Below are 25,755 nucleotides of genomic sequence, written 5' to 3'. Positions count from 1 at the left end.
GTGAAATGCCCTCAGTCTTTATCCTGAGATCCTGTACCTCAGATTGTAGAACCTTTGTCAGTGTCAGCCATGTGGATGAGTCACGGCCATTGCTTGGCCAATGTGCTCTCTGTGAAAGCCTGAGAGAGTGTCTTCTCCCCATGTGACTCTCCTTAGGCACACTCTACGTCATCAATCACTTTCCTCTTTGGCCCCATAATCTTCTTGATCAGAAAATTTGGGACACTACCGAGGTACATGACGTTACAGTACAAGTTCTCATATGTCCTGAGTCTTAATTGACCTGAGAAGGTTAGGGCCAAAATGTTGGCTTTCCTTGCAGCCCTCCTTTTTCTCTAATTTTGGTCTGCAAACTTAGGTTGTTAACCATCCAGAAGACAAGCTTATTGTTATTATCAAACAATTTAGGCTATCAAGCTTAACCTCACTATCTCACTGCATTTCAAACATCTTAGGCATAATAAGGAACAGGTATTTTTCATCAAGTATTGATATGTTGAACTTTAAGTCCCTACATAATATGATAAAAAAAAATTTAAAAATTAGATTATATTTTAAAAATAGGATAAAGAATTCTATGCTTCTCATGTTTGCACATAAGTCCAAAAATCTCACCATATACAACCTTGAAGCAGGACAGTCCCACAATATTTCTTTTCCTGTCTCTTGCTTTCATTCACCACCCTCTTCTTCTTGAACATCCACCTACCCGAGAGACATCTTAGCAGTAACTGGCATGTCATGACAAGCAGCCCATATTCAGAATACCACAATGACAGGCACTCACAACATGAAACCACTATTACAAATTACCATCTGCAGTGCAGTAGCTTAGTTCACAGATATCAGTATATATAGTTAGTCAGGGTGAGAATCTTTCCAATTAACTCCTAGATTAAAGAATCTTCTGAATATTCTCCGGATCATTGCCTTGCTCATCTTTTACATATAACTGCATGGCTTAACATTGTCATGATTCCTAGCTCGTCACCTTTCCCTCTCTTTATTAGTTAGTCCTTGAGATCCTGCTTTCCCTTTCTAACTGCTATATTTTTAAAGGTGTCAACATAAGTGTCCATTTCTTTCAAGCAACTATATCTTAAACAAAATGAGAATTAACACAACTGTCTCTTCCATGAAACTTTTCTCTAATCTTATAGCTGAGATATATTTATTTAATACATTTCCTCTAAAATCCCCTATCATCTATCAGTTGAAATACTAGGAAGAGGCGAGGTTGCTGACAAGCAAATCTTCAATCCAACATGGATGATAATTACTTAAGTTTCTGATGTCAGTGAATTCAGAGATATCACTTATTAAACATTCTCACATGTTGATGGCCCATGCTGACTGAAGAGAGCAAACTTAGATAAGAAGGACCAACTGGGATTGAACAGAAATCAACACGCCTATTTTCAAATCCAAACCACTGCACGTTTTATACTAAGAGGAAGACAAGATGGAATATCAAGTATTGGCGCAAGAAAAAAAGACACACGAGGGCTGGACACATCGGTGGAAGAGCAAGCAACAGCAGTCAGGAGGACAAGGAACCCCTGCCCACAGGTGCAGAGAAGACGACCAGGGCTTCGCACTTGAGAGGGACTGGGACATAAAGAGGGTGGAACTCTGCTTCCCTCCAGGGACAACTGCCACCAAACCTGCATCCTTCTGAAGCAGGCATTCTTTTTTTTTTTTTTTTTGTGGAACCGGGAATTGAACTCAGGCCCTTGCATTTGCTGGGGAAGCACTTATTCCACTGAGCCATCTCCCTGGCCTCAGAAGCAGGCATTCTTACAGGAAGGTGCCGTCCTCTGAGTCCCCAGCAGTAAGCACCTGTCTATAATGAGTCTCCAAATGCATCTTTTTAAGTGTTCAAATGTATTGTTGAAGAAGTAGACTTCTCTTGAGTTGTGAGCTCAGACACACTCTTGCTTGACACTGAGGGTAAAGCGTAGGTAAAGGAATTATGTCCCACGTCAACTTTAGCGTACATCACATTGGAGCACAGCATGCAAAGTGACTTTTGTGTGTAGGCTTTTCCAACTACACTCGCTATCAGTCTATTAAAATTTATATACATTTAAAGTTCAATCAAGGTTTCTATGATGGATTTTTTCCCCTGGGGAAGTCAAAAGAGAAATCCTGCAGTTAAAACCAATCAAAAGCTAAAAATGACAAAATAGGGCCTGGGAGGTAGCTCAGTGGTCTAAGGGCCTGTCTGGCAAATAAAAGTTCCCAAGTTCAATCCCCAGGATCACATGCTGTGCCAGCCCCAGAATCTGGGCACCAAAACCAGGTGTGTTGGCACATACTTATAGTGCCAGCGCTGAGAAAGCTGAGACAAAAGGATCACTATGAGTCCAAGCTGCATAGTGAGACCTTGTACCAAGCAAATAAATAAATAATTTTTAAATGACAAAATAAATAGATAAATGTGATAACCTTAATACAACTGAGCAGCGGGCATCGCTCAGTAGTAGAATGCAAACTTAGCGTGCACATATCCCTAAGTTTGATCGCCATCCCCCAAACCCTCCAAAATAACTGCCCCAAACTATCCTAGAACATACATGACAGTGATGCCAATGACTACCTACTACTTTTTTAAAATTTTTGTCAATGTATTTAATACAGAGTCTACAGGGTCTCAGTACACAGATCAGACTTGTAGTAATTCTCTTGTTTTCAGCCTCCCAAGTGCTAGGATAATAGGCATGTGCTACCACGCCCAGTCTCAATTGTGTCTCAAGGCATCCCAAGGCAGGGCCAGCACACCAGGGATTGAATGCCAGTGCCTGCGTCTGCCTGAGCAGGCACTTTAATCCGCTGAGGTATCTGGCCAGCCCCAACTTTTGAGAACATAATGACAGGCTGCAGACTTTGTCAAAGATGGGGTCTTGCCCTCGTGTTCACACAGGTCTTGAATGCCTGTGCCCAACCGATCCTCAAGCCCCTGCAACCACAGGCACTCACCACCACACCTGGCTTCAGTTGTTGTGGGGTTTTTTTGTTTTTGTTTTTGTTTTTTTAATCATGGAACAAAACAATGTTCAAATGAAAATCTACAGAAATTTCAGGAGAAGGGCAGGCCAAATAGCTCAGCAGATTAAAGTGCCTGCAAGCAGGCACAGGGGCCAGGGGGTTTGATCCCCAGGCCTGCCATGCTGGCCCTGACCCTGGGGCGCACTGAGACAGCAACTGAGACTGGGCATGGTGGTGTGCGCCTCCAATCCCAGCTCTTGGGAAGCTGTAAACAGACGGATCACTATGACTCTGATCTAGTAGTGAGACCCTGATTACCCTGTAGACCCTTCCCTAAAATACAGAAAGAAAAAAAAGAAAGAAAGAAAGAAAAAGAAATTTCAGGAGAAAAATCCTTTAAAAGAAATAACATTAATGTACAAGGTAAACCCATACAAGTGGATCCAATGAGTGTGAAGATGGATTGCATTATGAAGTGTGGGGAAGAGCAGCATTCAATCAGCAAGGGTGCCGTGGGCAAAAGACCACATGAAAGTATTTAAAATGCAGCGCAACAGCAATTAACCACTAAGAAGAATATATGCAGTGTATTATTTGTTGAAACTGTACTTCCGAATTGATTTGAAACTGTCTCATTGCTATATGTTTATCAATAAAACTTTGAAAAGAAAAAATAAATAAATAAATAAATAAATAAATAAATAAATAATAAAAAATAAATAAAATGCAGCGCAAAGGTGAACGACAGGACTAGGAATGTGACTTGGTGGTAGAGTATGTTCTTAGCACATGTGAAGCTCTGAATTTGATCCCAGTACTCTGGAAAAAATAAAAACTATAATGGATATTCAAATATAGCTGTTGACTGGATAAAACATTACATAGTTGTTTCAACAGTGCTTTTGGTGTATTTAAAGTGATCAGAAAGATTCTTATTAATGTCAAATGAGCAACACAAATTCCTGCATTAGAATGCTAATGTTTCTGGAGTTTAGGATAATGATTCCCTAAAGAGCATGGAGTGTCTACAAAAATTGGTAACACAAAACACTGAAAGAAAAGCCATAATAATTTCAATAGAGTTTACCCAGTGCTCATTATATGTTCTGAGATTATGCTTAAATTATTGTGCTGTAAAAAATAATAAAAGGATTGGCTTCAAAAATCTCATGACTTTGAGCCGGTGAGATAGCTCAGCAGGCTAAGTGCCTGCTTACGCATGTGCAGGGACCAGGGTTCGACCCTCAGCTCCCAGGCACGCTGAGCTGGCCACTAGCCTGGGCATGGTGGCACAGGCCTATAATCCCAGCGCTGGGGAGGCTGAAAATAGGAGGATCACTACAAGTCCGAGCTGCACAGTGAGACCCTGTACCAAATACATTTTAAAAAAGAAAAATCTCATGACTTTATATTACTGAATAAACTTCAGGCTTAAAGAGAGTCATAAGCTAAATCCTATAATACTTACAACTGAAAAACACTAACAGCATTTCTTTATCCTAACAACTACAAGTCATGCAAAAACAAGACAGCGATCACATAAAGGATAAAATTAGTAAGTGTCTAGAAACTGGGTCAGCAAAGAAAATACAAACCCGCTGTAGTCCTGCTAAAAGGATTTAAAGGCAGGAGTGGTGGAGCACACCTGTAATACCAGCACTACAGAGGCTGAGACAGGAGGATTGGTATGAGTTCAAGACCAGCCTGCGCTACAAAGTGAACTCAAGGCCAGCCTGAAGTACATAGTGAGACGCTGTCTCAAAGGACAAAATAAAATTTAATTAAATTTAAGAATAATAAAAGGACTTAAAAAAGATTTAAATAAATAACGATGTCCATCATATTCTTTAATTAGATATTATAAAAATGATAACAATATTCAACCTAATCTATCAATGTAATAAAAATCCAAACAAATGCTGTTAGGCTTGTAAAGACAGTCAATAGTCTATTCTAAATTTACATGGGCAACTACATATAAAGTACATATCCAGGACTAAGTCAATTTTAAAAAAAGGCTACTTTGCTGCAAAGTCATAATCATAAGAACCATATGGTACAGGCTGAACACAGAAAAATATATAAGAAAGGAAAGAACAGAAACCTTAGAAACAGATGTAGATATATAGATATATACAGATATAATTCCAAATCTATCTATATATGTATGTATGAATGCTATAAATGTGATATTAAAAGTCACTGAGTAAAATTAGTAGATTGTACTGGAAAAACTTTCCTACTATGTGAAGAAAAATAAAAATAATCCGACCCACGGTATCTACCCAAGTGGACTCTAATCAAGAATGTAAATGTAAAAGATAAAGTGATAATACAACACTAGAGAAGGGAGAATTTTTGTTACCTAAGAGTCAAAGAGACTTTCTGAAATGACAGAAACAGCACAAACCATAAGTTAGAAATAAAATGGGTTACATAAAATGTAAGTACCACTGTCCAAGTAAGCACATTACAAATTTTAAAGGATAAAAACTAATGGATGATATTTGCTATATAAAACCATTTCTCCATGTCAAGATTCAGTAATTACAATTACTGAAGAATCTACTCCAAATCTTTTAAATAGGAAGAGATATATTATAGCATATGAGTTAGGTTTATAGAATCTTGGTATGAATTAAAAGGCCCCAGATCTTTTTAGAAACTACTCACAAAACCACAACACAGGACTGAGCCACCAAAGACGCAGCCATGTCCTCTGATCTAAAGTCCTGGGCCCTAAAAGCACACTTCTCCTGCATGGACCTGCCGCGCCCCATCCACAGCCCCCACAAGATTAGTGCCTGGACACGGGATCCTGCTAGCATTGCCCTGGAAGAGCCAGCTCCTCAGCTGTGATTGCCAGTAAAAATGATGGGAGTCTTAGGCCTGACCATGGCCTCTTATGTGTGGTACAAAGCTATAAACATAAATCACAGACCAGCAAGGGACTGTGAAATACATCACTTTTAAATTCATGACCTTTAATGAAAGGAAAGAAGACAAGCAGAAGACTTTGTATAATGTATTATTATATTCCTAATGTTAGCAATAGGATAAAATCTAGAATATATTAGGAACACCCATGAACAACAACAAAAATCAGGAAACCCTACAGAAAAATGTAAAAGGCTATGAACAGGCAATTTACGGAAAGGTAAACTCAAATGGAAAAAAAAAAGCACATGTTGTCTCAAAAGCACTGGTCATCTCATAAGCACATAGTACAAAGTAGAACGCTAACAACCTTCCCTCAGAGGAGTAGTGCAAAGCACACAATGGTAATTTACTGTGCAAATGGAATATGAACTGGGGGAGATGTTCTGGAATTTAATCTGACCACACCTATACAAAGTAAGCATGTCATTACTGTATGACTGAGCAATCTCACTCCTTCATAAACATGTCAAAAAAATTCTCACATTGGACCCCTTTATGAGCCCATTTCTCAGTGTTTTCTGTGCTGGCCTGAGAAGTGAGGGCATCTAGACAGTTGTCACTGCACAGCCTGTTTAAGTAAAATCTAAGAAGTACATCCATAGCTACAGCATTGCGCAGTTCTACAAAAGCAGGTTAAGCGCCTACCATAAAAGGCAAACGGTGCCCCCTGGTGTTGCAGAAGCCAGCAGAACAGTCAACAGTCCCTCTGGAATACTGTGTAACAATAAGAAGCAATAAGGTGCTCAGAATTGACCCAGAAAAATCTGTACTTTTTTTCCAAAGGCAGTCACACTTAAACAAATGAGGTCTACAATTTCAGAGTACTTGGGGCTGGCAAGATAACTCAGCAGTCTAAATCTAAAGGGCAAGCTTAGGCAGGTGCAGGGGACACAGTTCAATCCCCGGCACCACATGATGCTCCAGCTCCGCCCTCAGGGCAGGCGGATCTGGCTTTTTAAGAGTGCTATATTTGTACTTACAGAAACACCACATATTTTACTACAATACACACATTTCCAAATACACAAAAACAGTCTTTTATGTCCACGGGGATCTCAGAATAGGAAATAAAATGTGGGCATGGGACAAAATGAAGAGTTCTGTATGGACAAATAAAGAGAGTTTTGTCATGAAATGAGAAATATCACGGAATGGAGATTATTTTTTTCCTCCTGAGGATATTGTCAGTGATATGAGAAAGAACCTGAGACATCCGAAGAGTAGTCAGAACATTTAGGTGGTCAAGGGACAGTAAAGATGGAGCACGAAGAGGAAAAGGCTACAGAGCATTCAATTTGAATGTAGGTTAAACCACATCGTGCCTATTATATAAAGCATATACGAATATTTGGTCATATGATATTATTTGCACATTAAATTAATCTAAAATATACGTACATATGTAGGGAATAATCACCTAACTTAATATACAAACAAAGCACAATTTAACTTGGAAGTGTCTTCTTACAACATACACTAAAGTCTTCAGCAATTGTAATAGCCAAGCATCCAGCCAATATATAAGCATAGAGTTTAAAAAATGTGTTCTAAAAGAGATCCCTGGGACTGGTGAGATGGCTCAGTGGTCTAAAGCACCTACTTAGAACAAGCTTAGCAAAGCATAGGGACCGCGGTTCAATCCCCCAGCACCACATGCCAGCCAGCCCCGCCCCCTGGTGGGCTGAGCTGGCCACACACACACACACACACACACACACATTAATTAATTAATTTTTTAAAAAGAGATCCCTATTGTTACCCCATTCCTTTTATTATTCTTTTAAAAGAAAAAAAAATGCATCTTAACACTAGACTCCTTCTTACCAAACCCTCCAGAGAGATTGCATTTATAGATGATCTTGAAACAGTTTGACTCTAGTCCATCTGCTCCTTAATAGCCTTCACCAAGCTGCATGAGTTTAAGGTCAATAAAACTTTAAAAACCAGTGAGCTTTCAAAATTTTTTATTCCCTAAGAAAAATTAGGGACTCCTAAATGGACTCGCTAAAAGTAAATATACATATAGGGGCCAGCAAGATAGCTCAGGGGACTAAAGTGCCTGCTGAGGCAAGCGCAAGTCGCACAGGTCCATCCCTGGCACCACATGCCATGCCAGGCCCACCCCCAGGGCAAGCTGAGCCAACCACTGAGTCTGGGCATAGCGGTGCACATCTGTAATCCCAGTGCTCGAGAGGCTGAAAACAGGAGGATCACTATAAGTCCAAGCTGCGTAGTGAGACCCTGTAACAACCAAATACATTAAAAATAAATATATAATAGTAGGGGAATATAAAATAGTAGGGGAACTGAAAACATAACATGAACAAATACAGTTAAAGACTTAACAGTGCTTGCACTCAGAAGGTTAAACTATAAGAAAAAATGTGAAGCCTATAATTCCTCCAAGAGTAGGAGATGACTCTCACTGCTGAGAATGAATCTGAAAGGGTTTGTTCAGTATAGTCCGTGCCCACATTAGAAACACCTGATGCTGTCCTGAGTCTGCAGGCAACACATTTCACAGAACAGCTTTACCTTCTGTGTAATTTCCCAACACAGGATCGTCTATCACTACTCCTCTGAGGGAAGGTTGTTAGTGTTCTACTTTGTACTATGTGCTTATGGGATGACCAGTGCTTTTGAGACAACATGTGCTTTTTTTTTTTTTTTCCATTTGAGTTTACCTTTCCGTAAATTGACTGTTCATAGCCTCTTACATTTTTCTGTAGGGTTTCCTGATTTTTGTTGTTGTTCATGGGTGTTCCTAATATATTCTAGATTTTATCCTATTGCCAACATTACGAATATAATAATACATTATACAAAGTCTTCTGCTTGTCTTCTTTCCTTTCATTAAAGGTCATGAATTTAAAAGTGATGTATTTCACAGTCCCTTGCTGGTCTGTGATTTATGTTTATAGCTTTGTACCACACATAAGAGGCCATGGTCAGGCCTAAGACTCCCATCATTTTTACTGGCAATCACAGCTGAGGAGCTGGCTCTTCCAGGGCAATGCTAGCAGGATCTCGTGTCCAGGCACTAATCTTGTGGGGGCTGTGGATGGGGCGCGGCAGGTCCATGCAGGAGAAGTGTGCTTTTAGGGCCCAGGACTTAAGATCAGAGGACAGGGCTGCGTCTTTGGTGGCTCAGTCCTGTGTTGTGGTTTTGTGAGTAGTTTCTAAAAAGATCTGGGGCCTTTTAATTCATACCAAGATTCTATAAGCCTAACTCATATGCTATAATATATCTCTTCCTATTTAAAAGATTTGGAGTAGATTCTTCAGTAATTGTAATTACTGAATCTTGACATGGAGAAATGGTTTTATATAGCAAATATCATCCATTAGTTTTTATCCTTTAAAATTTGTAATGTGCTTACTTGGACAGTGGTACTTACATTTTATGTAACCCATTTTATTTCTAACTTATGGTTTGTGCTGTTTCTGTCATTTCAGAAAGTCTCTTTGACTCTTAGGTAACAAAAATTCTCCCTTCTCTAGTGTTGTATTATCACTTTATCTTTTACATTTACATTCTTGATTAGAGTCCACTTGGGTAGATACTGTGGGTCGGATTATTTTTATTTTTCACCTTTTACCAAATATACAGCTTTTTTTTTTTTTTTTTTTTTTTTGGAACCAGGGATTGAATTCAGACCCTTACACTTGTCAGGGAAACGCTTATTCCACTGAGCCATCTCTCCAGCCCTCAAATATACAGCTTTATAAAGGTGGAAGGCATCAATTGCTCCCTTTTTTATCCAGGTGAAGAATCTGTCAAACACATAATGACTCCATTAATTGGTTAGCGTCTTTCTACAGCATCCATCTATTGTCACTTTGTTCTTATAATTTTAATAACTACCTGGCATTACTATAGTTTCAAACTGATTCATCATATTTCCATACATTTATATTTTTAATATAGAAAAGCCATTGCTAAAATTACACTTGATGGGGCTGGAGAGATGGCTCAGTGGTCTAAGGCACCTACTTGGAACAAGCTTGGCAAAGCATCAGGGACCGCGGTTCGATCCCCCAGCACCACATGCCAGCCAGCCCCGCCCCCTGGTGGGCTGAGCTGGCCACACACACACACCACACACTCTCTCTCTCTGTCTCTCTCAAATAAATAAAAATAAAAAAAATAAATAAATAAATAAAATTACACTTGATAACTATTCATTCACAGGCAACACTTATTTGTTTCTTACTAATGGTCTCTCAATTCTAAAGTTCTTTATTACTTACAGTACAAAAGCAAAAAGAAGAGAGGAACAAATTTTCTCTATTCACTTCACCTCTTTCACCATTACAGATAAAATTTATGCTTGACGCAGGAAATGTGGCTCAAAAATGCACAAGCGTCTAAAGGCTCAGAGTGACTGAAATATCATTACGATTCTCAAATTAACCTTCAGAATAGATGTTCTAGCAACACATCTTCTGCCAGAGTTCCCATTCCACCTTTACCACTGATTTGCACAAACTTCAGTGCAAATGATTAGCTTTAACTGCCCCCCAAAATTAGCAATTTTCAAGCTTAAATTCAACTAGTTTTAGCTGCCATTAGGAGGCCTGGATGCCCAACTCACCTGTGTAAGCACCTCAAACACATTTGTAAACACATAAATATCAAGACCTTTGAAGCACAGCAAAGCAGAGTAGATAAATATGGGTAGGTTGAGAGGGGAGGAGATGACAGAGGGCTCTGGCAGGAAAGAAGATGGAAAGACCCCTTAAACGCAAGAAGTCTGTGCGGTACGGTGCAGGCAGTAAGCGCAGAGACAGCGCGATGACGGCCTGTTAGGTCTAGCTGGAAAGGGCACACCAGGGAAAATGGAAGAGGCCTTTTCCCAGATGCTAGACCAAGAGATGAATCGTGTGTTCTGAGAGTGCAGAACAGCAAAACAAAAGGACAAAACTAGACAATGGACATGTGCGTTCACAGAGTAGTGGGCAGGTGAGTTGTCTAAAGAAGAATTTGTGAAAAGGATCATGGGAGAGGAAGGTGGCAAGTCAGGCAGCTGTGGCCAGATGCTGTGCCAATCATACACACTGTGGGTGTCAGCCTCTGCCTCCGCCTCCACTTCCCCATCCGTCCCTTTAGAGCATCCCCTCCCCCAATCTCACAGCCCCACCCCCATCATATGCTTTCCTTATGCTAAACCCCCTAAAAATCAAAATTCCCCATGAAATGATTAAACATGTTACAATCATATAAAAAGAAAACATCGTATAAAATTTTAAAAATCCCCCCAAATAAACAAAAAGAAAATCTAGTAACTATAAATATTAATTTTCAATTAGTGTCTGGTCAATTTATAACCTGCCAAGTTTTTGTGCAACTTCAGAGTAGTTGGGTTCAATTATAACAGATTTGGCTCTGGCCACTTTAAACAATGAAGTTTATTAAGAAAACAAATCAGGACAGAAAAGTAATTAGCACCAATTAAATGCCTTCTGTGTAGCAGGCGGAGTGGTAGGAGCCTTCTACACACTGCTTCATTTAACCTTCACATTACTAATGGAAAATTATTCCTTCATCTTAATACATATCAGGAAAAATTATCTGAGAGTCACTTAGCTAGGTCGCAAAGCTAGGATGTTAATAATAATTATAATATTAGTTGGGATAACTACTGCTACCATCATCAACAGATTTTTCAGCAACTTTTTAATAGAATCAGAAGGAAAAGCATGGGAAGCATCTGTTCTATTTCGGATACTCATGGCTTATATCCAAATGCTTAAATGTACTTAAAACTAGGCCAGTCCTCAGCTCAGAAGGCCGTTATTAAAACCCATCCCTGAAGCTACTGGGGGACTTGACTCCGATGCAAGGCACAGACCTAAGGCAACCATGCACTAGAGCAGGACACAGCGGTGTCTCCCTGTAACCGCAGCTACCCAGGAGCCTGCCAAGGGAGGAGCCTGAACTCAAGGTCAGCCTGACTAACATAGTGAGAACCCATCTCAAAAGAAACCATAAGAAAGGATGCTTCAGGGGCCAGAGAGATAGCTCAGCAGACTAAAGCGCCTGTATAGGCAAGCACAGGGACCATGGTTCAATTCCCTGCACCACATGCCAGGCCAGCTCCACACCCAGGGCACACTGGGCCAGCCACCAACTCCTGGTATAGTGACATATGCCTGTAATCCCAGCCCTAGGAAGGCTGGAAACAGCAGGATCACTGTGAGTGCAAACTGCATAGTGAGACCCTGTAACAACCAAATAAAAAAAGGGTACTTTAGACCAAACTAAAATAACTTTAAAACAATGTCTCCAGTCTTTCATTCATGGTGTTACATTCTCTTCTGATATATAGAACCAAGTAAAGCAATATTTACTGGGGGAAAAGACATCCTCTATAACCCCTTTCCTTTTATAGTTAGATATTATAAATCTTAGGGATAATTTTGACTTTTCCATTTATTGGATATTAACTGGACATCTGTCCTCTGTCCTCTGCAAGTGATGGAACTCAGACTATTCCTGACCTTAAAAAACACAGTGGGGGCCGAGGAGACAGCTCAGTAGAATGAGCGCTTCCCTGGCAAGCGCAAGGGCCTGAGTTCAATCCCCGGTTCTGAAAAAAAAAATACAGTGATTTCTTACCAAGCCAGGGGAGCAAGTGTGCACTGCTAGAGCGGAGCCTTCCTCTTACTGATACAACAATCAAGGTAACCTTCAGAGGCCAAAATGAGAGTCACAACCCCAAGCCCTTTATTAAGCAGCCCTCCAAGAGCTCAACGATCCACTTGGTTCTATTGTACATACATTAAAAAAGCACTTGTTTTTTTAAATCCCAAATGGGCCATTCACTAGCTTAATGCCACTGGGCAAGTTGCTTCACTTATCTAAGGCTTGCACTGCTAGTAGGAAAGTTGAGAATAAACAGCTTCAAGACTGGCAGAAGGATTAGAGAAAATTATGTGCCGCATCAGCATAGAGCCTGGCATTAGTAGAAACGTAAGAAGTAAAGCTGAACTCATCATTCCATGCTTTGGAAGCCAGTAGCAAATGGACCAGAAAAATCGAATCATAAGGGGAAGGGAGGGGCTGGAGAAGAGAACAAGCCCTAGGAGTAGACAGCTGACAGCGAGGAAGGGTTGAGAAGCCATAAGGACATAAAGCCCAAAAATCGCAGACTGACTCCACCAACCTCCAGCCTGAAATAGCCGTTGAGGGAATCAGTAGCATTTTCACAAGATGATGTGCCTGAGGACAACATTAAACTCTTTAAAACAGATACGATTTTTATACCATGCCTTTTTAGAAAGACAGATAAGCACATAATTGACTTTGGAAAGTGTCCTATCAAAGTGATTTAGCAGTTAGGGATACCGTTCAGTGCTAGAACACTCACCTCGCGTGGGCAAGGTCCTGGGCTCTATCCTGAGCACGATGCAGACATCAGACATGCACACGCGCGCACACGCACACATACACACAGAGAAAGAAAAACCAAGCACACGGAGGAACCTCTACTACCACGCTTCTGCTCTGATCGATGTGTAAAGCATGCACGGGCAGCACTAAGAAAGGAGGGGCTGTCCGAGACTGCGTAGATATATATGCATGTCACAAAAGTCCCTTCTGATATTCACCTTAGTAAGTACAAAATAGCATGAGCCATGTTTAATACTTAAATAAGAAAGCTTACATGTCTGTTAGGAACAATGAACACCCCATTCCACAGGCCACCCTGTAGGTGGCTTGAAGTCCTATTATCAATCACCACCGCACTCCGCTCACCCAGGAATGTGTGACGCAGGTGGCTTCCATGAGACTGGCTGTGTGGCAGGCACAGGAGGCACAGTTAGCACCACACTTCACCGCCCCTACATAGTGCAGTGCTGTCACCTACACCCACCAACCTCAACTGCTGTGCAATCCAGGCATAAAAACTATCATTAAATATCATCTCAAGTTACAAGTTTACAATCTTGTGTGCCCATATTCACAGCTATCCAGGGCCGGGGCTGGGGATTTGGCTCAGTGGTAAGATGCTTACATACCAAGCTGGAAGTCCTAAGTTCAATTCTCGGCACCAAAAACAAAAAATAAACCTCCCCTAAAAAAACAATTCAATCAAAAGTACACAGTAAAATCAAAAAAGACCAAAAACAAACAAGGCAACATAGCTATCCAGGGCCATGAGTTGGAAACACTTCGGTTTAAAAAAAAAAAAAAAAAAAACTTTTGTTTTTTTTCTATTAAACATGGGAAATGTATTTTGAACAAATTAATTGTGATATTTGTAAAAAGCAATGGCATAAGGTATGGTCAATTTTATAACAGCTAAACAAGATAATGTTTTGGTCTCTCTCCTTGCTAATATTTTTGTATCTCCCCAAAAGAAAACATATGAAATAGAAATTTCTTTTCACCAGAATATTCTCCCTACATTTGAGAGGCAATAAAAAGGCAGGAACATCTGTTCTTTCCTGCTGTGCTGACAGCTCTCATTCTGTGGTTTAAAGACTTTTTAAAAAGAAAGTTTAGGGAAGCCCATAGATATGTATAACAATCACCTGCTTCCGAAGCAGCTGGCCATTAATTGATCCAACCACACGCATGATCAAGGCCAAAGAACTGGCTCCCTAAGGACAAAACTAGTGCTCCCCAAGCCCTTTGTAACTTCCAAGACACCCATAGAATAGCAGGGTGTGATAAAGAAGCAAATGTGGTGGCAGATGACAAGGGCAGAGTCAACAGCTGAGAAACGGGGCCTGTGTCAATCTGGATCTCTTCCACTACTCCAAGAGTTTCCATGAAAGCTTCCTTTAAAAACCTGATTCACTCTGGCCAACAAGGACCTTTCATTTGGTCCAAGGAAGGCCAGATTCAACCATGAAGGAGTATATATTTTCAACTGCCATCGAAAATATCCCATCAGAGGAAGATGCCTTAGGTAGATGTTATAACAGTATAAAATAGGTTTCTTCCTGTGTATTTCCTTACAGTGCTCAACAAGAACAAGCAAGAGGACTCAGACATGAATCAGAAGACTGGGCTTCTACTTCCTGTTCTGTCGCTGCAAGAATCACAGAATGACCTTGAGAAAGTTGTTTCACCTCTTCTTCTATCTCCATTTCTTCACAGTCATGGATTAAGTCAAATCTACTTTTTCCCCCTGACCAATGCTGAATAAAGGAGATTAATGTACAGAAGCTGAAACACAAAAATGTATCTGCTATATCCAACTATCAAATATAAAACAGCTAATGTCCATATGAAAACAACTAACCCTGAGCTTTTACAACACACAATAATAATAATTTTTTTAAAAATCTGCTTGGAAAGCCAGGCAGGGTTTTGCACATACCTACAGTAGCTGGGGAGGCTAAGGCAAGAGGATTTTGAATTCAAGCCCTGCCTAAGAACTTAGCCAGTCCCTATCTCAAAATAAAAACTGAAGTGTGCTGGGATATAGCTCAGCGTGAAGGCCCTAGATTCAATCCTCAGTATGAACAACAACAAAAAGGAAAATCTGTATGGAGAATGGAGAGATCAATAAAAGCCAGGTATAACTCCTATATGACATGAAATTTCAAATTTCAAAATATGGTACTAATAAAAGGATATGCAAGTTTCAGGAATGTTTTTTAAAAGGAAACAAAATTTCAACTTATTAAAAAAATAAAATAAAAAATTTCAATTTATTTAGGGCCCTATGATGTTTCAAAACTCTGTGCAGTCCTCATCTGACAAGCTCGCCCGTTCCCCCAGAGACAAACCACCATATCCTTGATGTTCGTAGGACCCTGCCCTACATATCCAGAGGCAGATATATAACTAGATACGGATTCTTATATGCTGGCCTTTTATTTTTCTTCTCATGTCAGGAATGCATTGCAGGCTCTTGCACATGCCAGGCAAGCACCTTACTGTGACTGATAAGCGTATACCCTGTGTGGTACTTACTGCTGTCTCCTCTTCACTTAGTGGAACTTTCCCATCATTCAATAGTCTACGTATCAGACTGGAGATGCAGAGTTCATAGCAAAGTGCTTGCCCAGCATGCCTGAGGCCCGGGGTTACATTCCCAGCACCAGGAAAAAAAAAGTCTATGTGACATCTACCATCTAGCATATTTTCTGGCACAATGTGGCTGTCCTGTGTGTGTGTGTGTGTGTTTACATGTGTGTGTTGATGTATGTGTGTGCTAAATGAATGAAACAACTTTTTGAAGTCTTATTCTACTACTAGAAATAGTAATTATTAATACTAATCATTAAAAATCATAGTAATGGTGAACAATCATTTTGAGAAAACGGTCAATGAATGAGACTCAGTGAGAAAATCCATGATTTCTCACCAACACTGAACTCACAAAGATGGAGCTGAGAAGTAGACCGGTGCTTTGCACACACAAGGATTGAATGCCCTGAGTTCAATCCCCTGGACTCCAAAAAGAAACTCAAGAATGTTCCTATCTTCTTACATCAAAAATGGCCTCTCATTTTTGTGTATTTTGCTCTTTTAGTTTTAGATTTTACAATTTATCTAATGCACTGAAGACTATAAATATCCTTTTAACTGAATCTGTATAATAAGGAAAAGGGAGGGAAGAAACAGAGCTTCTCATGTAAAGAAGCTACTTTTAAAGATTCTATAAATGCAAAATAAAAAAGTCCATAGATGAAAATGAATATGTAGCCAATAAGAGTAGCTAGCACAACATGAACAACATCTAGCCAACTAAGAAGTTGTCCTCATTGAGAAATTTCATCCAAGTGATGTTTTACAGATAGCATCTTTAGTAAATAATATAAGGTTTTGAAATTCCATCTGAAACTGACATTCAAATATTGATCACAAACCTATCAATACTGACAATTTTTTTTTCCTATTCTAACACTCTATGTCACTTTTTAATTAAGAGTAGTATACAGGAAACAGACACTTAGGCAGGGCCTGGAGACCCATCAGCCTGTAGGAAAGGAAAAACTCATGATACTGCCTGACTTTTACCATCATAAACTTGGCTCTTTGACTGTGTTTTAGCTGTAAGAGACCATCACCAACGCTAAGAGAGGGATCAATTGAACCACAAGATGCCTTTAGGCCTTCTCAACTTTCCTACTTCCTGGTTACAGCCCAATCTGATTGGACCAGGAAGCCAAATGAAAGCATCCCTGTTCTACTATGTTTTTTCTAATAGCACACACCGGTTGTGCCTGTATTAGCAAAAAGGAGTCACAGCTCAACTTCAGAAAGTAATGGTACCCAGTTAATCCGCTGCAAGACAAAAATAATACATTGCATGTAGACATGCACATGTGTACTCACACACATACACACATATACATACACATGCAAGCAGTCAGAGATCACCTCTGTAGAGTAGTGGAATGACACATCTCCAAAATAAACCCTTAAAAAAAAAGGATGGAAAACACTTGCTCTATTAGTTCTGTGGGGTCAGGAAGCAGGAAATAAAATACGGCTTAGCTAACGAGGCGCAAGGGAGTCTGCCAGGAGTCGCCCATAGCACTGAAGAACTGTGAATATTTGGGGGAATTCAGCAGAGCTGCCCTTTCTCGCGGTGAGTAGGAACAGACACTCCCAAACTGCTCCCTTTATCACTAGGTAAGGAAGAGCGAACTAGCCAGTCAGTCCAAGGCATTTCACTGAGGCCAGGGCCAGGTAGGATTCCCCGCAGCAGGCGGGTGGCATGGGGAAGGCCCTGATTGGCAGACGACCTGCCACCTGGAGGCCGGCCGCGGGCGCGCTCACCTGTGAACACGTTCTGGAAGCCGTCAGCAGTCGCCGGCGTCCCGGACGCCTTAGCAGCCAGCGCGGGGGTCACCCCGCCACCATCTGCAGCCTGCCCGCGCCCCAGCAGGTGAGCTGAGCCTCCCGGCCGGGGAGAACGAGCGCCTAGCTCCTCGGTCCAGTCGGCAGAGCGGCTGAGGCCAGCGGCGAGGCCCCCGTCCGCCCGCTGCTTCTTTGCCGGGGCGACCACAGAGGCTAGGGCGGGTCTGGACCCCCGGCTCACGGAGGACTCCAGTCGCCTCTTGATCCTAGGGCTCTGGCTGGGGGACTGCGACGGGGAGTGGTTGGGCGAGCTGAGCTGCCGGGTGGTGGTCTTGATGTAGCAGGGGGCTATCAGCGGATAGGGCTTGGGGCAGCGCGGGCTGGGCGCGGGGCTCCCGGGCAGGGAGGCGGCCGCAGCGGGGACCCCAGGACCTCGTGTCCGCTCCTCCGGCTCTGGCCCCGGCCCCGGCGGGGCCTCTTCCCCCACTGGGGCCCAGTCTTCCGCTGGAGAGCCCCGGGGGGCGTCCTCAAAAGCATCCTCTTCGACCTCCTCATCCGTGTCCGGGGCTGCGTCCGCGCACTCCCCCGGCCCGGCCCCGGGGAACGGGAAGGCAGTGTACGAGGGCGAGTCTGCAGCGGGGGCCTGGGCCGCGGGGACGCCAGGCGTCTCGGAGGTCCGGCGGCTGCTGGGGGACTGGGGCTGAGCTGGGGGCCGCGCCGGGGGCTGGGGAGCCTGGCGCTTGGGCGGGGCGGGGGGCGCGGGCGGCGCCTGCTCGGTGCGTGGACCGCCCGGGGCCTCCGCAGCCTCGCCGCTTGGTCCTTGTAGGAACCGCTCCAGGCCCAGGAAGGCCCCGGGCGCAGCGGAGGCGGCGGTGGGGGTCGCTGCAGGCTCCTGGCCGTCCTGGAGCTGCTGCAGCTGCTGCAGGCGGATCGCCTGCTGGATGTCTGAAAGCAGATCCTCCTGCTCCGCAGCCGAGTGGAAGCTGTAGATGTCCGTGTCTGAGCCCGAACTGGTCCTTTGTCCATCCTGCGCCCCTGCGGCGGCTTCCAAATCCTCAGCGACCTGCTGTACCCCTGCCCCAGCCTCGGGAGGCCTAGGACCACCCGGCCGGGTCACCTCGAAGGAGTCCACACACTCGGTATCCGACAGACCAGCCTCATCCGCCGACAGGCTGAGGTCCGGGGTCTTGGTGCGCAGGGAGTGAGCGCTGTCCAGCTCCCCGGTCTGCAGGGCCTGGGAGTCGAGCACATCCTCACGGGACCCGCCGGCGCCTTTCCCCTTGGACAGGTTCTTCCTGATCCGCAGGTTGGAAAACACCGAGGCCCGGGCGTCCGACTTGCTCTTCTTCTTCCCGGACTCCCCGCCGCCGCCGCCCCCCTTGCCGTGCTTGCCCAACGCCTTCTTGCTCCCGCTGCCCTTCTTAGCGGCTTCTGTGTCCCTGGGCCCCACCGCGTCCTCGGCGCAGCCGCCGCCGCCTTCGTGCGAGGCATCACCTGCGCTCCTCTTGAGCTTCCCGTCCTGGTTCCCCATGTCGCAATCCCGCCGCCGCGCCGCCGCGCCCGGGGAACTCAGGCCATTGCGGGCCTCTTCGGCCCCCGGCCCGGGCCAGGGGAACCTCGCGAGCGAATCAGGCAGCTGGACTGGCCACGGGGAGACAAGGCTGACGAGCGCGCGGCTGGCCCAGCTCGCATCTGCGGCCGCTTTGCATAATGCGCGGCGGCTCCCGCGCGCGCTGTCCCTGCGGCTGCGGCTGCGGCCGGGAGCCGGCGGGGCGCGAACATGCTCAGTGCGGCGCGCCGCGCCCGCCAATGGCAGCGCCCGACGCAGCGCCGGCCCAGCCCAGCGCCCGCCACCCCCTAGCAGCTCGGTGCCGAACTCAGGCGCGAAAACCGTTTCCTGGATCTCGGGGAATTGAATCTCCACGGTGCAGATCGAATGCATGGACGCCCCCTCACGAAGCGCGTCGGTCGGGAGATGCACCCGCAAGTTCAGAGCTCCCAGACCTGCGAAGACAAAATTCAACCGATAATTAGACGATTTCAGACTGGGGTGGGAAGGGGGCCGAAGCCAAGCTCCAGTTTGGAAGTGCCACAATACAATATCACGGCCGTTTATACACGTGCACACACCCATCTGCCTGCTTCTTCGGGCTCCCTTAATATTTGTTAAATGAATGAGCTGTTCTGTTTCTTGAATAATTGATCGTCTACTGGAGCACTCCGACGTGCTGGAGCATATGGTTTAGGGAAGGTTACTACCAAGGCGCTGAGCTGGGTTTCACAGACCCTGCTTCCCCGGGGAAACCTTAGCTGTCATCTCCAAAGTTGGCTGATCAAAGTTGGGGTTTTTTGGGGGGTGGGGGAGGCGGCGCACAGGAAAAAAATAAAGAGGTAGAGGAAGCAGAAAATGCTGAGATTAGGGTTGATTAAAATGCTAATCTCTAAAATTCTATGTGTTTACCATATAAATTAAACAGCATTTGTATTCAAAAAGGGTTTGGTGCTTAAACTATACCTCCCAGGAGGTCAAACTCATCAATATTAAACATGTCACTGTTGTGGCCCCGTACAAAGAGGAAAAAGACAAAAAGGAAACACCCTCCGCACAAAGGCAGAATCAGATATTATGCTATTAACCACATTTTCCCAAGCAAGTCCCAGGTACAGTTTGTCTTTTACCAGGGCTTCCTAACTTTCTTGCCTTAGTATTCATGCAAACACTTTTTCTCCTTGTAAATTTTGTTAGTATTTTAACTATTAAATTTACTTACTTTTCCAAAGTATTTTTTTTAACATTATTGGTATTGAAAAAAGCGCCACTCAGTAAGGTAACATTGGCATTCACCAACAAACGTTGCAAGTATTTGTTAAAAGTTCATGCTAATTGCTTTGGAAATATGGAATAACTTGGATTAACTGGGTATTTTTTAAAGCATACCCAGAGGAGGACAAAGTAGCTCATATTATATAATGCAATTTAAATGTGGCAAGCAAAAGTGCAAGCTCCCTTTGCCAAAGATCAGCCAACATTTTAAACTTCTCTCCTTAGGCACCTTCATGAAAACAAAAAGTTGGTCCCGTAAGTCTGTGAGTGAGAGGCACATGGAGCAATTGTTACTAGCTTATTTTAAACTCTGATTTTAAGAGTAAATGTAACCACAGGGGAGGTAGCCAGTTATCCTTAGGTGACCCTTTTGAGGAAAGGACTTGGAGAAATCAACTTTAATAACTTTGCCAGGGTAATAACCCAGTCTCCAAGCAATTCCGGAGTGCTTGAAAAGCCTTTGTTTCACCTCTTTCACTTCATTGCTCTTGTTTCTTCTAGAAGCCAGGCTTCCCCCAGGGCACAATTTGCCTGTGGATATTAGAATTTTCTGCTCCTTTCAATGCCCAGAGACTTGGAATCTTGATCCCTGCTCTTTCTTTAACAAAACAACTTTGATTCTGAACTATTTATTCCCTTACTATTTTCCTATCTTCGGTGACATATTCTAGAAGTTCAGAAGACAAGAGAGAAGATGGCAGGGGTAGAGGTGCTGGATTTTCACATCCATTGAATTTGAAACCACCGGTGTCCGTTGTGCCAGCAGGTCACAGTCGACAAAGCCAAAGTACATGCAGAGGCTCATGTGAAACCCGTAAGAGTCTGGCATCAAATTCAGATAGCCATGCTCACCCCAGTAATAATTAACACCTGAACTCAGTTCAGACGGGCCAAGAGATTTGTCCACATTCTTGTAGCAACAAAAAGTGATATTTGAGCTCACAAACTCAGGTCCCAAATTCTTGTAACAGCTCCGCATCATTTACTCTTTAGAGGACAGACACAGATGTTATAAAGCTGCAAAGATTTGCCAAAGCATCCCTTAACATTTAGTTGGTACTTGGCAATCTCAAAGATGCCTAGGACGTGGCTGTTATGGTTTGTGTCTAGATGTCCCCCTAAAGCCTCATGTGGTCATAGGGTTTTTTCAGTGTGTGATTCATAGTGCAAAACTGAGATTAGGGTGGGTGATTGCCAAATCAGTCCACTGATTGAACTGGCACAGTCCTAATCCCAGTAGGTCAGACACAGTGTAAGGGACAGAACTCTCTTCTGTTGCTTTTGCCATCTTCCACTGCACTAAACTGTTGTCCCTCTGCCATGTGCCACCCTGCCTTGGAGCCAGCCAGTTATGGATTGAAACCTCCACACTGTGAGGTAAACAACCTCTTCCTCCCTTAATTTTGGAGGTCGGGTACTTTGTCTCAGCAATAAGAAAGTAACTAAGACAACGGGCCAAGCTTAACTCCACTTGATGAAGGAAGAGTAAAAGGGCTTGTCATGTAGCTCAGTGGTAAAGAACATGCTTAGGTTTTGATTAGCAGCAGTGGGTGCGTGCACACATACACACACACACACACACACACACATCATATTTGGGGCTGGAAAAATATAGGTAACAGATTATTAGAGATTCTCCCTTGTACACAGCCACATCCTATGTGTCAGGATATAGAAGACAAGTGGGCAAGTGCGATCCACCCCTGTGCTAAAAGATGTAGTTTATTGGAGTTGTTGTTAAAAGTTTTCACTGTTAGCAGCCCACAAAATTCACAAAAACTGCACACAGCATAAGATGCAGTGCTACTCCTCCAGAAAAGGGAATTGCATATGAACGTTAAACAAAATTAGTGGGGTGGGAATACTGTTTAGTGATCGTGGGTGTGCCGACCATACTCGAGGCCCTGAGTTGGACCCCCAGAACGGTCCTTAAATAAATAGATCAATAAAAGTAAAAGATAAAATTAGTAAGTGTAGGTTGGCAAACTTTAGGCAAATATTGAATTTTATTTCACAGGCAGGCTGCAACAATGTGGTAAGCACGTAATCTCTGCAACTTACTCTAAAATGCATCAAAAATAAAAATGTCCTAATGACTGCATGGACAGTTATATGACAAAAGAAATTTAATAAATTGTCAACTGTCATTACTTGGTAGGCACATGGGAGGGTCAGTTTTTCTGTATGTTTGAAATTTTTCATACAAAAATGTTGGAAATGAAAGCAAGTTTCAAGAATCTGTGAATTTCTTATCTTTTTTTGTAATTAAAATCATGCAATAGCTAGCATTCAGTAAACACTAGATGGAGTCTGGGGGTGTAGCTCAGTGGTACAGCACCTGCTGAGCTTGTGCACTGCCTTGGGTTTGAGCCCCAGCACCCCAAAAACCATAAAATATAGTGAAATGTCTTTGATAATTGGTTTTTTGAAGGCCTGCATTGTTTTTGTGTGCTTGGCATAAGTGGAATGGATTCTAATTCTCCAACTCATCTTTTTCTTCAGCAAAGTGATCTTCTTTAAAAATGACAACCCTTTTGTCATCCTGCTGTCAATGGCCAAGATGGATTTCACGAAGAGACAGAGACTGAGCGGTTGCTGCTGTATCCTGACTTCGAGCAGCAGTCAACTCCACATAGAACCTGGGAGCAGGAGATTCAGAATGGAGGCTCTTCTCTCGCCCATCCCCTGTGAGATTTTTTTTTATCTTCAGCTACAGTTTTTGTCACTGTCAGCAACTTTATCTTCAAACACGATGGCTAGCAGTGTTACCAACAAGACAGATCCTTGCTCCATGAATTCCCGTGTGTTCATTGGGAATCTGAACACTCTTGTGGTGAAGAAGTCTCTTGTGGGTGTCATCTTCTCAAAGTGTGGCAAAATTGTGGGGGGTTGCTTCATTCATAAGGGCTTTACCTTTGTCCAGTACGTTAATGAGAGAAATGCCCAGGCTGCTGTAGCTGGAGAGGATGGCAGAATGATTGCTGGCCAGGTTTTAGATAGTAATCTGGCTGCAGAACCAAAAGTTAACAGAAGAAAAGTAGGTATGAAATGATCTGCAGGGGGGTTGTACAGCTCCTTTTTTGACTTGGACTATGATTCAACATGATTATTATGACAGGATGTACAGTCACCCAGCACGTGTTCCTCCTTCTCCTCCTATTGCATGGGCTGTAGTACCCTCAAAACATCAGCATGTATCAGGAGACACCTCCCAAAGAGGCAAAAGTGGCTTCATTTCTAAGAGTGGCCAGTGGGGATCTTCGTCCAAGTCTGGAAAGTTGAAAGGTGATGACCTTCAGGCCATTAAGAAGGAGCTGAGCCAGATAAAACAAAAAGTGGATTCTTTACTGGAAAGCCCATAGAAAATTGAAAAGGAGCAGAGCAAATAAGCAGTGGAGGTGACGAATGTTAAGTCCAAAGAGGAGCAGACCAGCACCTCCCAGAAGATGAGACCTATGTAAAGATGGAGTCTGGGGGTGTTGTGCATGACTCTGCTGAGGAGGGGGACCAACTGGATGATGATGATGATAATGATCAGGCGGAGGACCAGCTAGAATTGATCAAGAATGACGAAAAAGAGGCTGAGGAAGGAGAGGAGGACAGAGGCAGTGCCAAAGGCAAGGATGACTTCAGCCCAAAGTGGGGTTCAGAAGTCTTATCCCCTTATTTCTTTACCTAGGAGTTTGTCTAAGATCAAAGTTTCATCAGATCCTCTCCCCTAGTGTCTTCAGCATGTGCTCGCTGTTCTGTGTCCCACCATGTTTATAACTGCCCTCTACCTAGTACCATTTCCACTTCCTTTGATGCTCCTAGTCTTGTTGTCTTCTGTAATTTTTGCTTTTTAATTCTGACACCTCTTTATGACATAACAATAAAAGGTTGTATGGTTTTTTATAAGCTGTCCACACAATAATCTCTCATTATGCAGGCAGTAGGGCTATTTCCATTTATACAACATCAGTAGTTGCTTCCCTAAAAGCACAGGCAATCTCATTTAGTTGTGGCATCTGAAAGCAGCTTTGAGTTAAGAGGTATATGTGTCACCCCACACCAAGCACTTTGTGGGGCTGTTAAACACAAATGTAACAATGTAACTTTGTGAATGAGAGCATATCAAACACATCCTCTAGAAAAAGGAGTGTCATAGTCTTTGTTTTCTAAAGTTGATACTGAGAGTTATTTTTTGTGAACACCTGATGTTTGCGATCTTTTTTCTCATAATAAACAAGTCCTTATTAAACCAGGGGGTACAAAATGGCCAAGCTGTTGCTCTCACCACCCCCTTTTAGTCCTGATTGCTCTCCTAGACCCTGAACCCACTTCCTGGGGCACACCCTACCCCTACACACCCAAAACTCAACTCAACCTCTCTTCCTTTGCATGCCAATTCATCCTTCAATGTTTATTAGACCACCACGATTACTTCAGTTGCCCAGGCAGAGTTAGCACCGCCTCCCCCACAAGTGCCAGGACTCAGCACCACTGTAGAACTCGCTGTCCTTCCTCCTGTGGTCTCTGTAACCTATTTGCATTTTCCATCCCAACTGACACACCTGCTGCCACCCTCCTACCTCCAGCTCCCATCTGGTCCCCCCACCATTATCATCAATCACTCTCAACTAGGGTGATGATCTTGCTCTCGGGGGACACTGGCATTGTCTAGAGATATTTTTGGTGTTGAAAGGGAGGGTGAGCTGCTAAGCAGAGTACACAGGACAGTGCCTCCCACTGTGAATGATCCAGCAAAAGAGGACAGAAGGCTGGGATTGAAACATCCGCTTCATGATAAAGCCCCTCCTGGCTGACAGCTAATAACTGTTTACTGAATGACTGAAAGGATGAAGAAAGCAAAATTATATCTCCCAGGTAATCGATCTAATCAGAGACTTGAAGGCAGAACTTACTGGGACACAGAAGAATTCACCCAACTGCATCTCCAGGGCCAAATATCTTCAAGGAAGGGTGAACTCTTCTCTAACAACCCTGGAGCTCCATGAAATAAAGATTCCAAGGCCTTAACTACTTGACAAGGCCCTGGAATATTTAAAAGTCCTTGCTCTTACCACAAATTTTCATAATTTAAACACTGAATCCCTGGAATGCTTAAGTTTTCTGTTCGTGGCTTTGCTGGAGCTTGAACTCTGGCCCTCTAACACTGGCCCCACTCCCACCTCACCCCTTCCTCAGCTGAGCTCTCTGTCCTTTATATATATGCAACTTACTCTAAAATGCATAT

The 25,755-nt window shown here is 43.4% G+C and overlaps 1 protein-coding gene and 1 pseudogene across 1 annotated transcript in view; one reads left to right on the top strand and one right to left on the bottom strand.

Annotated features, from left to right (window-relative positions):
• Positions 1 to 19,226, bottom strand: part of Fmn2 (formin 2) — a 402,068-nt gene extending 382,842 nt beyond the window's left edge. The window contains exon 1 of the mRNA XM_023710382.1: positions 17,675 to 19,226. Within this exon, the coding sequence (XP_023566150.1) occupies positions 17,675 to 19,226 (1,552 nt within the window). The remainder of the gene's footprint in view (positions 1 to 17,674) is intronic.
• Positions 19,227 to 23,271: 4,045 nt separating this feature from the next.
• LOC101590012 lies at positions 23,272 to 24,198 on the top strand (annotated as a pseudogene).
• The last annotated feature ends 1,557 nt before the right edge of the window (positions 24,199 to 25,755 follow it).

Source organism: Octodon degus, unplaced genomic scaffold, assembly GCF_000260255.1.
Source record: "Octodon degus isolate 3935 unplaced genomic scaffold, OctDeg1.0 scaffold00017, whole genome shotgun sequence".
Taxonomy (NCBI): Eukaryota; Metazoa; Chordata; class Mammalia; order Rodentia; family Octodontidae; genus Octodon; species Octodon degus.
This window is presented reverse-complemented; position numbering and strand designations above follow the sequence as displayed.